The 13,005-nt window shown below is 41.0% G+C and overlaps 1 protein-coding gene across 1 annotated transcript in view; it reads left to right on the top strand.

The window, feature by feature from the left end:
- The window catches only part of itpa (inosine triphosphatase (nucleoside triphosphate pyrophosphatase)), a 34,579-nt gene extending 22,411 nt beyond the window's left edge, over window positions 1-12,168 (top strand). The window contains exons 5-8 of the mRNA XM_043699881.2: window positions 2,252-2,283; window positions 8,557-8,672; window positions 11,696-11,772; window positions 11,931-12,168. Of these exons, the coding sequence (XP_043555816.2) occupies window positions 2,252-2,283; window positions 8,557-8,672; window positions 11,696-11,772; window positions 11,931-12,063 (358 nt within the window). The 3' untranslated portion in view covers window positions 12,064-12,168. The remainder of the gene's footprint in view (window positions 1-2,251; window positions 2,284-8,556; window positions 8,673-11,695; window positions 11,773-11,930) is intronic.
- The last annotated feature ends 837 nt before the right edge of the window (window positions 12,169-13,005 follow it).

Genomic DNA, 13,005 nt, shown 5'->3' with positions numbered 1-13,005 from the left:
CCCTTGACATTAAGACTGCATTCAACAGAGTGTGGCATCAATGCGCCCTAACAAAACTGGGTATTAGGGCGATCTTTCCACTGATTGGAGTTATACCTGACACATAGGAAGATGGCTGTGGTTATTGGCGGTCAATCATCTCTCAGCTCCAGGACATCCCTGCAGAAGTTCCTCAGGTTAGTGTCCTTGGCCCAACTATCTCCAGCTGCTTCATCAATGATCTTCCCTCCATCATAAGATCTGAAGTGGGGATGTTTGCTAATGATTGCACAATGTTTAACACAATTCGCAACTCCTCCGATACTGATGCAGTTCATGTTCAAATACAACAAAATTTGGACAATATCCAGGCTTGGGCTGACAAGTGGCAAGTTATGCTTGTGCCACACAAATGCCAGGCAATGACCATTTCCATTATGAGACAATCTGACCACTGCCCCTTGACATTCAATTGTGTTACCATCAGTGAATCCCCCACTATCAACATCCTGGGGATTACCATTGATCAGAAACTGGACTCTCCACATAAACACAGTGGCTACAAGAGCAGGTCAGGGGCTAGGAATACTACAAGTAACTCACCTCCTGGCTCTCCAAAGACTATCTACCATTTACAAGGCGCAAGTCAGGAGTGTGATAGAATGCTCCCCACATGCCTGGATGGGTGCAGCTCCAACAACACAATCAAGCAGCCCGTTTGGCACCCTGTATTAGCACTGTATACTATTCTAAAGATGCACTGTAGAAGTTCACCAAATACCCTCTGATAGCACCTTCCAAACTCATGACCGCTTCCATCTAGAAGGACAAGGGCAGCAGATACATGGGAACACCACCACCTGCAAGTTCCCCTCCAAGCCACTCTCTATCCTGACTTGGAAAATATCGCTATTCCTTCACTATCACTGGGTCAGAATACTGGAATTCCCTCCCTAATAGCATTGTGGATCTACTTACAGTAGGTGAACTGCAAAGATTCAAGAAGGCAGCTCACCACCATCTTCTCGGGGGCAACAAGAGATGGGCAATAAATGCTGGCCAACCAGCCACATCCACATCCCACAAGTCAATTTTTAAAAAAATGTATGATCTGCTCTGATGGTGATTGAAATGCAATTGTGGTCATTGCAATGGGAGAATTTCTCTATTCTGAATAATTTTGAAATCATTTATGTTGTCCTGAGGTCATCGCCGAAACCTTGATAGTATAATATTCTGCACTGGAACATAGGCCTGAACTATGTGCTGAAGACCTGATGGAGTTTTGAACCTTCCTTCCCTAAGGCCATTGAGCAAGTTGGTTTTGTGACATTCTGGCAGCTCCATTGTCAATTTTACTGATACAGAAGAACCACGTTATGATTGCTGGAGGCTTAATCATGAAATGTTGTCAACACTCAAAGCTGTTGTATTCCTCATTTCTGATGAAAATAAGCATGTATCACAGATCACATATGCCATTTGTACTAACATCTGTCTAGAGATGTTGATTCTCCATAAGATTCTATGGTTCTATGATTGTTCGGAAGAGACACTGAAGGACAATCATAAATAAATTTTGGTGAATGTTGACAGATAATTTCTCTTGAGATGATATGAACCCGATCCTGGCGTGTCTCCTACCTACATGTGTATTCTTACAAGTATAGGTCACCACATACAACTTAGGGGCTAGAATACTGACTTTATTTGTGAATATTTCTTTGAGGTTCTCTCTCTAACCTCTATCCCCTCGGGTTGATTGTACTCCCCATGAAAGACTTGTGAACTTGCACTAGGATGGAGCATAGGCGGGTGAAACACTAGCTTCCTGCAATGTCAGTGGAAGAATTGACTTGATGCATCGATAAAAGGCTTGTGCCTGAAATGTCGATTCTCCTGCTGCTCAGATGCTGTCTGACCTACTGTACTTTTCCAATGCCACACTCTTGACTCTTGATGCATCAAAAGACGCCTGTCTCTAAAGAGCGAGAATTTGCTGGTTTTCTTCAGATTTCTGCAAAGTGCTATTATTTTTTGCTTTTGGAACAAAGAAGTGTGGAATAGGCCATTTAGCCTTTCTTGTCTGCTTGATCATTCAATTCAACCATTTTCTTCTCACAAACTTGAGTTTAATATGAGGAAAGCATGTAACAGCTGAGTTTTGACAGCTTGGGGCCCCTAACTTCATGCAAGTTATGTAAGTGCAGATACCTGTGTCTGTCTTATGAAAATTAAATAATTTTTTTTTTGTTTTCCATCCCCCTTCTAGAAAATGGTTCCTGGAGAAGTTGTGTCCTGAAGGTTAGTGAATTTAGGGCTTTAAATGTCTTAATTTTATATCATTTATGAAAATGCTATTGCCTGCCTGCATCCTACACACTGCTGTAAGCTGATGATATGTCGAAGTTATTGAACATGGGAAGGAATCAATAGTGTCTCCCCTTAACACAGAGGAAAACTTTGAGGAATCAGAGAAAAGGCTGAGTGAATTCATTGCCAAATCAACTATGCAAAACAAATTAGGGAACGCAAAACTGGCCTGTGAGAAAAATGTGAAAGAATTTATTTAATATTCCTATTTCTAAATTTTATATTGCTAAATTTATCTAAGAATTCATTTACTTGAAGGAATGAGGCTCCACACTTTTCCCCAGGAAGTGAACAATTAAGAGGATGATTGGAAGTTGTTGATAATTATTCTTGTTGAAAGGTACTTGTGACATTAACTTAATTTTCAATGGATTGATTCTTGGGCAATTCTTGTTGAACAATAAAATGGAAGACCGAGATTGAGGACAAGGTGGATTTTTTTTTTTCACAAAGCCTGTAGCAGAGCTGCACAAACTTTCTCCAGGAATCTGTGGCAATCACAATCTGCATGGCATCTCTACTTCACCACACGTTGCTGACGACAGTTTTTCACAATAATAGCATTGTTTGTTCATATCATTACATTTTTAGGGAAATTCCAACCCCTGGAATTCCCTGGCTAATTGGCCCTGAGCCCCAAGAATAAGCAAGTATTGAATGCTGAAAGCAGGTGCTATCCCAGGCATAGAAACAAAGCTAGGAGGAAGTGAGGACTGCAGATGCTGGAGATCAGAGTTGAAAAATGCAGTGCTGGAAAAGCACAGCAGGTCAGGCAGCATCCAAGGAGCAGAGGGGTTGACGTTTTGGGCATCAGGAAAGGGTTTATGCCTGAAACATCGACTCTCTTGCTCCTCGGATGCTACCTGACCAGCTATGTTTTTCCAGTGCTGCACCTTTCAACACACAAACAAAGCTGGAGAACATTTACAGGCACTATGATAAGGCAGGAACGTAAGCAGGAAGATGAGTGGGACCAAATGACCCTTTGTGCCTGCTCTGCCTTTAATAAGTTTGTGATTGAACTTCTATAGCATTCCCTCTTTTGTGGCCTACCCCCATGTCTTTAATTCATTTAGTGCCCAAAAGACTGTTGACGTGCATCTTGAAATATATTTTACAACTAAGCATTCACAGTTCTCTGGAAGAACGAATTCCAATGATCCACAACCCATTGGTGAAGAACTTTCTCTCTGTTAGTCCTAAATGACTGACCCCTTAGTCTATGACTCCTACTTTTAAACTCTAGCCACAGTAACCCCTCAGTATCTACACTGTCAGATCCTCTCCATTTTTTTAACACATTTCAATGAGATTGTCAGCCATCCTTCTAAATCTGAGAATGTAAGTCTACTCTCATCTCTCTTCTGAGGACAACACTAACATACCTGGATTCAATCTCGTGAACCTTGTCACACTCTATCCAAACCACGTATATCCTTTCATCGGTCTTGAGACCAACTCTGTTCGCAGTACTCCCAGATGTGGAGTTAGCAATTAGTTGCAGTAAGATTTCTTTGCTCTTTAAACTCCAACTTCTTTCTTATAAAGGCAAAAAAACACGAGTGTTTCCTTGCAGTACCTGTATTACTGCACAAGCCCTCCAGTTTCTTTTTCTGAATGTCAATGCTCACTAGTCTCCTTTTTAGAAAAAACTTCTCCATTCTTGCTTCAAAAGGATAATTTCACACTTCTCCACATGACATTCCATTTGCCACATTCTTGCTCAATCACCTTTAACTGTTCCGTGTGCTTTTGGGGTCTGTTTATATCCTCCTCCTAACTTACTTTATCATCAAACTTTGTATTGCACGTAAACATCAGGTGCACATGTCAGTCCCAGCCATCCAGCTGTTTCATTTGGATTGTAAATAGCTGAGGCCCAATACTGCTTAAGGCGCTTCACCAATTACAACTGAGCAATTCCAAAACAGACCATTTATTTTGACTGTTTTCTGTCTGTTAACCGGTCGTCAGACCATGTTAATGTACAGCCTCAACTCTATTGGTTTGTTATCTAAATTTCATGGTCAGATTGGGAACTTTGACCCTGCATTCTGATTCAGCCCCGAGTTTCTCCCAAATTAACCTTGTAATTTGCAAGACCTGCAGTTTTCCCATTTTTTAACCATGTAATTGGAAGTTGAACTTAACTTTTTTTGTGTGTTAAGTGTTAGAGGAGTTCTGTGGACTATTCCACATTCAGAATGAGAGCTGTGGCATAAGACACGAGCAGTTTATCAGCCCTAAAAATGGCAAAAAAGTATTGAGTAGAAAATGGAAAGTGATAAAACTTTGGCCACTTGCAAGGCAGATCACTAACATCTAAAAGTGACTACCAGGTAGCGATCTCATTGAGGATTTACAATTGTTCAGGAAAGCTGTCTGCTGAGAGATTTGGAATTATAAGGGCCTGTATATATTCATGACCAGGGCACAGTATTCCTTAGTATATTTCAATAATAATAACTTGTTGTTCAGTTTCTCCGTTCGCCATCCCTTGTACATTTTTCCAAACAAATTGCCAATACACTTCCTACTCCTACCAGGAGGGAGATGGCCTGTTGCATAATGACCAGACCTGTCACTCCAGAACAGCTTGCAAGAGGTGTGATTCAAGTCGAGCATGCCAAATATGCCAAATACTGCAAATAGTTCCTCAATGAATTGGCATAGTTCCCACAAACTGATGAAGGAGTAGTTGAAGTGTTTTTTAATGACTGTGTTTTTATGACAAGCAGTGACCTTCTGGTCTCTTGTGAGCTTTTTTATATATAAAAAATATGTAAACACTTGCGCTGCATGGTGCTGTTTTGATACAGTTGATCATGAGCTTGACTGAGCTTAGAAGGAATCAATGCTCTGACCAATGAAAGCGTGCATGTCAAAAGCCTTCTCCACACACTGTCTACCTGTGACTCTACTTCCAAAGAACCATGAACCTATACCCCTTGATTGAGGTTAGAAGGAAAAGTAAGACTGTTCCACCATTTCAATGAACTATCTTAAGTTCATTTGCTCATCCCTGTTCTAAATCCCTCAATACCCTCCCTGAGCAACATTGATCAAACTTCATGTGACCTATTCAATAGATCAAGCCTCACGCGTCTAAAAGGTGTACACCCTACAGCACAATGGAATGATGTTCCTCTCCAGTGTATTGCATGGTGAGCAATACAGACTCAGAAAGCCATTGGATTCAATTCTAGCTAACTGTTTCACCTTCATACAACCAATTCCTCTCCACAAACCTAGCGACCCTCAGCAACACCGAGCCACAGGAATCCAACAGCCTCTGGACTTCCCTCATGGCTGCAATTAAAAATGCTTGCAAAAACTCAGTCGGTCACTTAACCAGTAAACATCAAGACTGGTTTGATTAAGAGATCCAAGTACTGATAAACCAGAAGTGCATGGCATTTCTGATCTTAAAGCAGCAATTGCACTCTGAAGAGTGGGGAGAGTGTTATAGAACAAAGGGGTATAGGTTCATGGTTCCTTGGAAGTAGAGTCACCGGTAGACAGTGTGTGGAGAAGGCTTTTGGCATGCATGCTTTCATTGGTCAGAGCATTGATTTTAGGACTTGGGATACCTTGTCACAACTGTACAAGACTTTGCTAAGGCCACATTTGGAGTACTACATGCAGTTCTGGTCATGGTGCCGTGGGCAAGTCGGGCAGCTGGGCCCAATTACATGCTGTAGGCCTCAAAAAAAAAAACTGACAATGGCTCAGCCATCTTTGGCCTCCAGATTCCTGGGATAGAAGGGCGAAGAAAAATAAAATGAGCCTAGGTTCCTGCATGTAAAGTTCTGCTGTGTGCTCAGTAGGGAGCAGAATCAAACTTTCTAGCAATGGCTCTTTAACTTCAACTTTGAAGAGTCATCTAGACTCAACGTTAACTTGCTCTCCATGGATGTTGTCTAACCCACTGTGATCTCCAGCATTTATTGTTTCTAGTGTTGATTAAACTGCTGGTGTTCATTGTCCAAGGTTGTAAATGAAGGATGGCCAACACTTGTCTCCATCATTCAAGAGAAAACTAGAGCTAGATAAACAATGACACTGTGACTAAATGTCTTTTTGAAGTAGTTAAACCTGAAATGAGCTCAAAAATGCAATGAACGTGCCAGTAGGCTTTAGTAATAGAGCCCTACCGTTGTTTTTGTGAGGATATGTTTGATTGCCAATATTGGATGTGAGCTTGTTTTTATTGAAATTTTCCCAACTATTCTTAAATGGAAGAATTCACCTTGCGGTGGGGGGGTGGTGGTTGGAGGTTGCTTGATGCAGTGGAAAAATTGGGAGTTAAAGCCAGTTGTCTTGGAGTAGTGATCCCTCAGTAACAACTAATGGTGACACAGTACTGATCCAATGTGCTACCTTATGGAATAGATAAGAGATGATTTTTAGCTGTGGTTGCAGGGAAATGCTGAACTGCTTTTCATATTATTGTTTGATTAGTTAGGCTGGAATGTACAGTTCACAAAGTTTGCAGAGAATATAAAAATTGGCTATGAGATTGTTAATGAGGAAGAAAGTTGGAGACTACAGCAAGATATGTGGACTTATCATGTTAATAGAAGCATGACAAATAGAATTCAATCCATAGAAATGTGGAGTAATGAATTGGATACTTCAAACAAGACAAGGGAATGCACGGTAAGTGATAAGAATATTGAGCAGTGTAGAAAATACAATCATAGAATTGTTATAGTGTAGAAATAGGCCATTCAACCCTTTCGAGTCCACACTGACTGTCCAAAGAAGCAGTTCATGTCCACAGATTCCTAAAGGTAGCAGGACAGTTTGATAAGGTTATCAAAATGGCAAATGTAATGTACTCTATGCTCCCCCTACACAGAAGATAGAGCAGGAAAATAACAACAGTAGAATATGAATATGAATATGAATAGGAAAGGTTTGAAGGGATATGGGCTGGGTGCTGGCAGGTGGGACTGGATTGGGTTTGGATAGCTGGTTGGCAAGGACGAGTTGGACCAAAGGGTACATCTCTGACTATGAACTGTATAAAATACATGTTAGGTGTGAAACTAGAGTATGGTGTGCACTTCTTGTCGTTGCATTATGAGAAGGATTTGGTTGTTCTGGAGAAGAACAAGACATTGTGAGGAATGGAGAATTTAAGCCACAACAGTGAATAGGATAGAATCATAGAATTACTACAGTGTGGAAGCAGGCCATTCAGCCCATCAAGTCCACACCGACTCTACCCTTCAAAGAGCAGTCGATCCAGACCCGCCTCCCATTCCTGTGTTTCCCATGTCTAACCCACACATTCCTGGGTGCCATGGGCAATTTAGCAAGGCTGATCCACCTAACCTGCACATCTTTGGATGCCGTGAGGCAGCAGTGCTAATCACTGAGCCACTGTGCCGGTGGGCTGGCTTTGTTACCTTTTGAGAACAGAGGATGCTGGGCGGAGTTCTAATGGAAGTGTTTAAATCAAAGGACATGCCCTTAGTAACGAGAGGACCTTTTTAGATTCCAAGTGTAGCATTCTCAAAGAGCTACATGTTTATTCTACTCATGAACTTTATGTATACCTTTGCAGGTTTTATCCTTTTCTGAACGTGTACATTTAATTATGTGGGTGTGTTTACAACTAACGTAGGAACTTATATGTTTCCCTTTTGAAAGCAGCTTAAATGGAGGCACAAAATTACTGGAGAAATTTTAAGTACAGGCAAAACGGATTTCATTGTAGACAAATGATGGGTCATGGACAAGGATTGTCTATGCCTGACAAGTTGTTAAAGGTTCTGCTTCTGTCACCCTTTTCAGACAGTGCATTTCAGATCAATGTAACTGCACAAACAAAACTCCTTTACTCCCCTTGGAATTTTTGGCAACTTTCTTTAATCTTCTGGCTACACTATCTACTGGTTTCTGAAGAGGCAAAAGGCTTTTTTTCTGTATTCTGTCTGTACAAACTCTGCATGGTTTCAAGCCAGTCTAAAAATAGCAAGAAGCTTCTCAAAAAAAAAAGGCAAGATTCATCATCAGTCAGACTGCGAAGTTAATCCAACTTGATTATAAATTAGTAGCAGCGGATACCCAACCCTTCAGCAGTAGGAAAAAAGCTGTCCATTAGTATTCATTCAACAGAACAGATTTACTGTAGCTATGTTACTGAGGTACTCCCTCTTGTCAATTTGTAACATACTGGCATTTATCTTTTTCCAGGCTTGTTTAAGATGCTAGCAGGCTTTGAAGACAAATCAGCATATGCACTCTGCACCTTTGCATACAGCACAGGAAACCCGAACGACCAAGTAAAGCTCTTTCAAGGGAAAACACCGGTATGTATTTACAAAGAACAGTGCGATGGTGAGAGTGACCCCATTTCTCTTCCCACAAGAAACGATCCTGTTCAACATCAGGGTGCTTATCAAGTGGACTAAAACCAAAACTGGAATTTCTGTAGCATATTCCGTGACCACAGGACTTGCCACAGCCAGTGAGGTGTTATTACTGTGGTTGGAAGTGTTGCAATCAATTTGCGAACCATGAGCTCCCACCAAGAACAAGGTGATAACGAGCCTCTAATCTGGTTATGTGATGTTGATTGAAGGTTAAATGTTGGCCCAAACACCAGGGATCACTACCTTCCTCCTCTTTGGAACAGTACTGTGGGATCTTCTACTCTCACCCGTGAGGATAGCTGCGATCTCCAGAAGTGCAGCATTCCCTCTGTGCTGCAGTGGAGCTTCCGTTTTGATGATTGTGTTCAAGTCTCGGAGTGAGACTCAAACCTAGAACATTTTGACTGAAATAAAGGTGCTGCCAATTGAGCCGTGCAGTTGTACATATGTCTCTAGATTTTTGTTCATCCTCATACTTGACTGCAGTTGGAAGACATTGGGATAATTTAATTTTCTTTGTGCAGATTGACCACTGCGTTTTCTACAGTACAGCAGTAACTACATTATAGAAGTATTTTGTTAGCTTTAAAGTACTTTAGAGCATTTTTTTTTTGCAGTTGGGCACTAGAGGAGCTTAGGATCAGGAATTGGGTATTCAGCCCCTGAGCCTTTCCCATCATTCAAGATCAAGGTTGATCTGTGCCTAACTCCACCTACTCACTCACCTTTGCCTCATGGCCCTTAACAAATCTTTGCATAAGAAAATTCCATCAAACTCCAATTTAAAACTAAGAATGCATCTAGTACTTATTGCTATTTGTGGAAGAGAGTTCCTAGCTTACTCTAGTTTTCATGGGTTCTTGTAGTGCAGTGCTAGTGTACTTACCTCTGAGCCAGTTGACTTGGGTTCAAGTCCCACCTGCTCTAGAGGTGTGCAATAACCTATCTGATTTAAAAATAAATACGCTAGTCTTAATGTAGAAGTCTTTCCTAATCTTACTCCTGAATAGTCTGGCTCAAAAATTTAGACCTTGCACCTTAATGATAGATTCCCCAACTAATGGAAATAATTTTTCCCCTTTTTTATTCTTGTCAATTCCCCTTAATGTTTCAGTTGAATCATGCCTTACCTTCTCAATTCCAGACAAGACAATCCAAGTTTGCAGTCTATCATCATGACTTAACCCTTGGAGTCCAGGCCTTAATATCAGTAAACCCATACAGTTGTCCCTCAAGGTCAATGTACCCTCATAAAGTATTGTGCCTAAAATTGTTCTCATCATTCCAAGTGTGGTTCACCCAGAGTTTTATGTAACTGTTACATAATTTCTGTCTGTTTGAATTCAAAGATGTTAGGAATAAAGGCCAGCACCACATTAGCCTTTTTGATTGGCTTACCTGTTCATGACATGTTCATCATCTTTGAAACTATGTTGTTTCTAGCTTTTCACCTTTTTATTGACTACCCTTGTTCTATCCTTGTCAGGCACAGACAATCCTTGTCCATGACCCATCATTTGTCTACAAAGAAATCCGTTTTGCCTGTACTTAAAATTTCTCCAGTAATTTTGTGCCTCCATTTAATCTGCTTGCAATGTTAAATAATTTTGTGCCATTGGAAATCTTGGAAGTGTGACTTGCTACCCCGTTGTCTAAGTTGAGGCCCTGATACAGGTCCTGGCAAGACACCATCATCCAGGTCATGCCATTTAGAGAGAGCTTGCTCCTTTATTCCTATCTCATCCTGTTGCTCAGCCAATTTTCTAATCCGGCCAATTATTTACTTTTAAAGCCATGAGTTTCAATTATAATGAGCAGTCTGTTATAAAGAAAAAATGCTTTCTTGTAGGAGGGTCCTTTGAGAGTGTTGCCAGAGAGCACTTCTTCTTACAAGGGGTAGTGGAAATCCACAAGTACCAGGCAATGATTATAATGGAAAGAGAATCTAACCATTGCCCCTTGAAGTGGCATCATCATCACAGAATCCTGCCACCATCGGGGATTACTATTGACCATAAACTTAGCTGGACTAGCTACAAATATTACTTTGGCGACAAAGGCTAGGAATCCTGCAGTGAGTAACTTGTGTCTTGGCTTTCAAATCCTGTCTGCCATCTGCAAGGCGCAAGTCAGGAGTGTGATGAAATACTCCACACTTGCCTGGATGAGTGCAGCTCCAACAACACTTGGGACTTAACAGCATCCAGGACAAAGCAATCCCCTGATTGGCACCTGCATTCAATATTCACTCCCTTCACCACTGATGCAGAATGGCAGTAGTGCTTACCATCCACAGGATTCACTATGTCAACTCACCAACATTCTTAAGGCTGCACCTTCTAAGCCTGCAATCCCTCACTGCTGAGAAGGGTGATTGAAATGCCTTCTGTCTTCAATCCTAAGACTGCAGATACATGCAGCATCACAACTTGAATGCTCCCCTGCAAGCCTTGTACCATCTTGATTTGGAATGAAATCACCATTCCTTCTCTGTTGCAGGGGCAAATTCCTGGATCTCCCTTCCTAACAGCACTGTGGGGTGTAACCAAACACTAAGGACTGCAGGATTTCAAGAAGGCAGCTGACCACCCTCTCTCGGGATGTTAGGAGTTGGTTTATCATGATGGATTTTTTTTTTAAATGAGCTACCACCTTTCGTGGGGAGGCAAGAAATAAATTAATATGATTGTGACAATGGGCTTGCCAATTTATAACTTAAAAATGTGTTGCTGAAAAAGCGCAGCAGGTCAGGCAGCATCAAAGGAGCAGGAGAAAAGATGTTTCGGGTATAAGCCCTTCTTCAGGAATTTATAACAATGGGTAAAGTATCCTTTCTGATTTGACTCAAGGTGGTGGATGTCAATGAATTTTGGTAGAGAATTGTCAGTAGGAAGGGAACACACAATTTGAAAATGTGACATTTTAAAAATCTGAATGCCTCTATCATTTTCATTATCCAGGGTAAAATAGTCGATCCCCGTGGACCCAGAAACTTTGGTTGGGATCCTTGTTTTCAGCCTGATGGATTTGATCAAACGTAAGTGCTGAAACCTTTTTCAAGTTGTTGGAGTACCAACCTTTTTAAGCTTGGTGGTGGGGGGGGGGGGGGGGGGGGGCGGTGCTGAATATTTTACACAACTTGTTTTGCCGATTTCAATCACAGATATGTTTCTTTCTTTTGTTGTATCTCTCCAGCTATGCAGAAATGCCCAAAGCGGTAAAGAATTCAATATCCCACCGTTATAAAGCACTTCGTGAATTGGCCGATCATTTTATTGAAAATAACGATTCCTCCAAAAAGGCCAGGCTGGAAGGGAACAGCCATTAGTGCCTGTTTGTACATCTTCTGTTTAACAAAAATGCATGAATGTGATTTGTATCAAACTGGCAATAATAAATATCTAACAATATACTTTTTATGTAAAAGGTTAAATGGACTCGTGACTCAGCTCTATTTTTTACACCACCCTCTATGTTAAACTCCTCTTGGCTGTGTCTGAGAAATTATATGTTCTGTGGACAGATCTAATTGGACCACCCAAGTGGGTCAGAGTTTTTGTTTCGATCTGGACAGCTAATTGATAGTCAACATGCCTATGGAATAGCAGTACCTGGTAGAAATCCGTATTTTAAATTGTGAACACCTACAGTGGGGTCCCTTTTAAAGACTGAGGTTAGGTCGCAGGTCACCCTTAATTCAGGGTAGCACTGACTCACAGAGGACTTGCATTATTGTCAGACAGAAGTCTGTTCCACGTGTCAACCCCTGGCCACATTTACTGTTTTCTTTTATTGAGAAAGCAGATGGTGCAGTTCCAGCTTGTAAAGTTTTCAAGTCCTGTCATATTGAATATAGATGTCTGTTTTCGTGTTCAAACAACCAAGGCACCATCAAATTCCTGCCCAGTTTCTTTTTGTTATGGTAGGAGTTATGTTGCTGCAGTTAGCATTGAGCAATACAGCTAAGCACTTAAAAGCTTACCAAAGCCACAAAATTCCACTGTACCCTGCAACCAATTTTTTTATCCACTTTATAAAAGTTTTTTTTTAAAAACAATATATTTTATGGTTTGTTTTTCTTAAATTCTTACCTACCACATGGTGGTGAAATTCAGTATGCTGGCAAAACAGTTTTATAAGACAGGTGGGCCTCTTAAGTAGAATGACCCTTGAAGGGTATAATGTTGCACTTACTATGAAGGAATGCTCAATCCTGTTTGGTGTTGTGAACAATGTCTTGTTGTGACGTAAGCTGATACCTACACTGTAG

Source organism: Chiloscyllium plagiosum, unplaced genomic scaffold (assembly GCF_037043375.1).
Source record: "Chiloscyllium plagiosum isolate Xiang-an unplaced genomic scaffold, Cpla_swu_hap1 HiC_scaffold_9, whole genome shotgun sequence".
Classification (NCBI taxonomy): domain Eukaryota; kingdom Metazoa; phylum Chordata; class Chondrichthyes; order Orectolobiformes; family Hemiscylliidae; genus Chiloscyllium; species Chiloscyllium plagiosum.
Note: the sequence above shows the minus strand (reverse complement) of the source record. Positions and strands in the feature narration are given on the sequence as shown.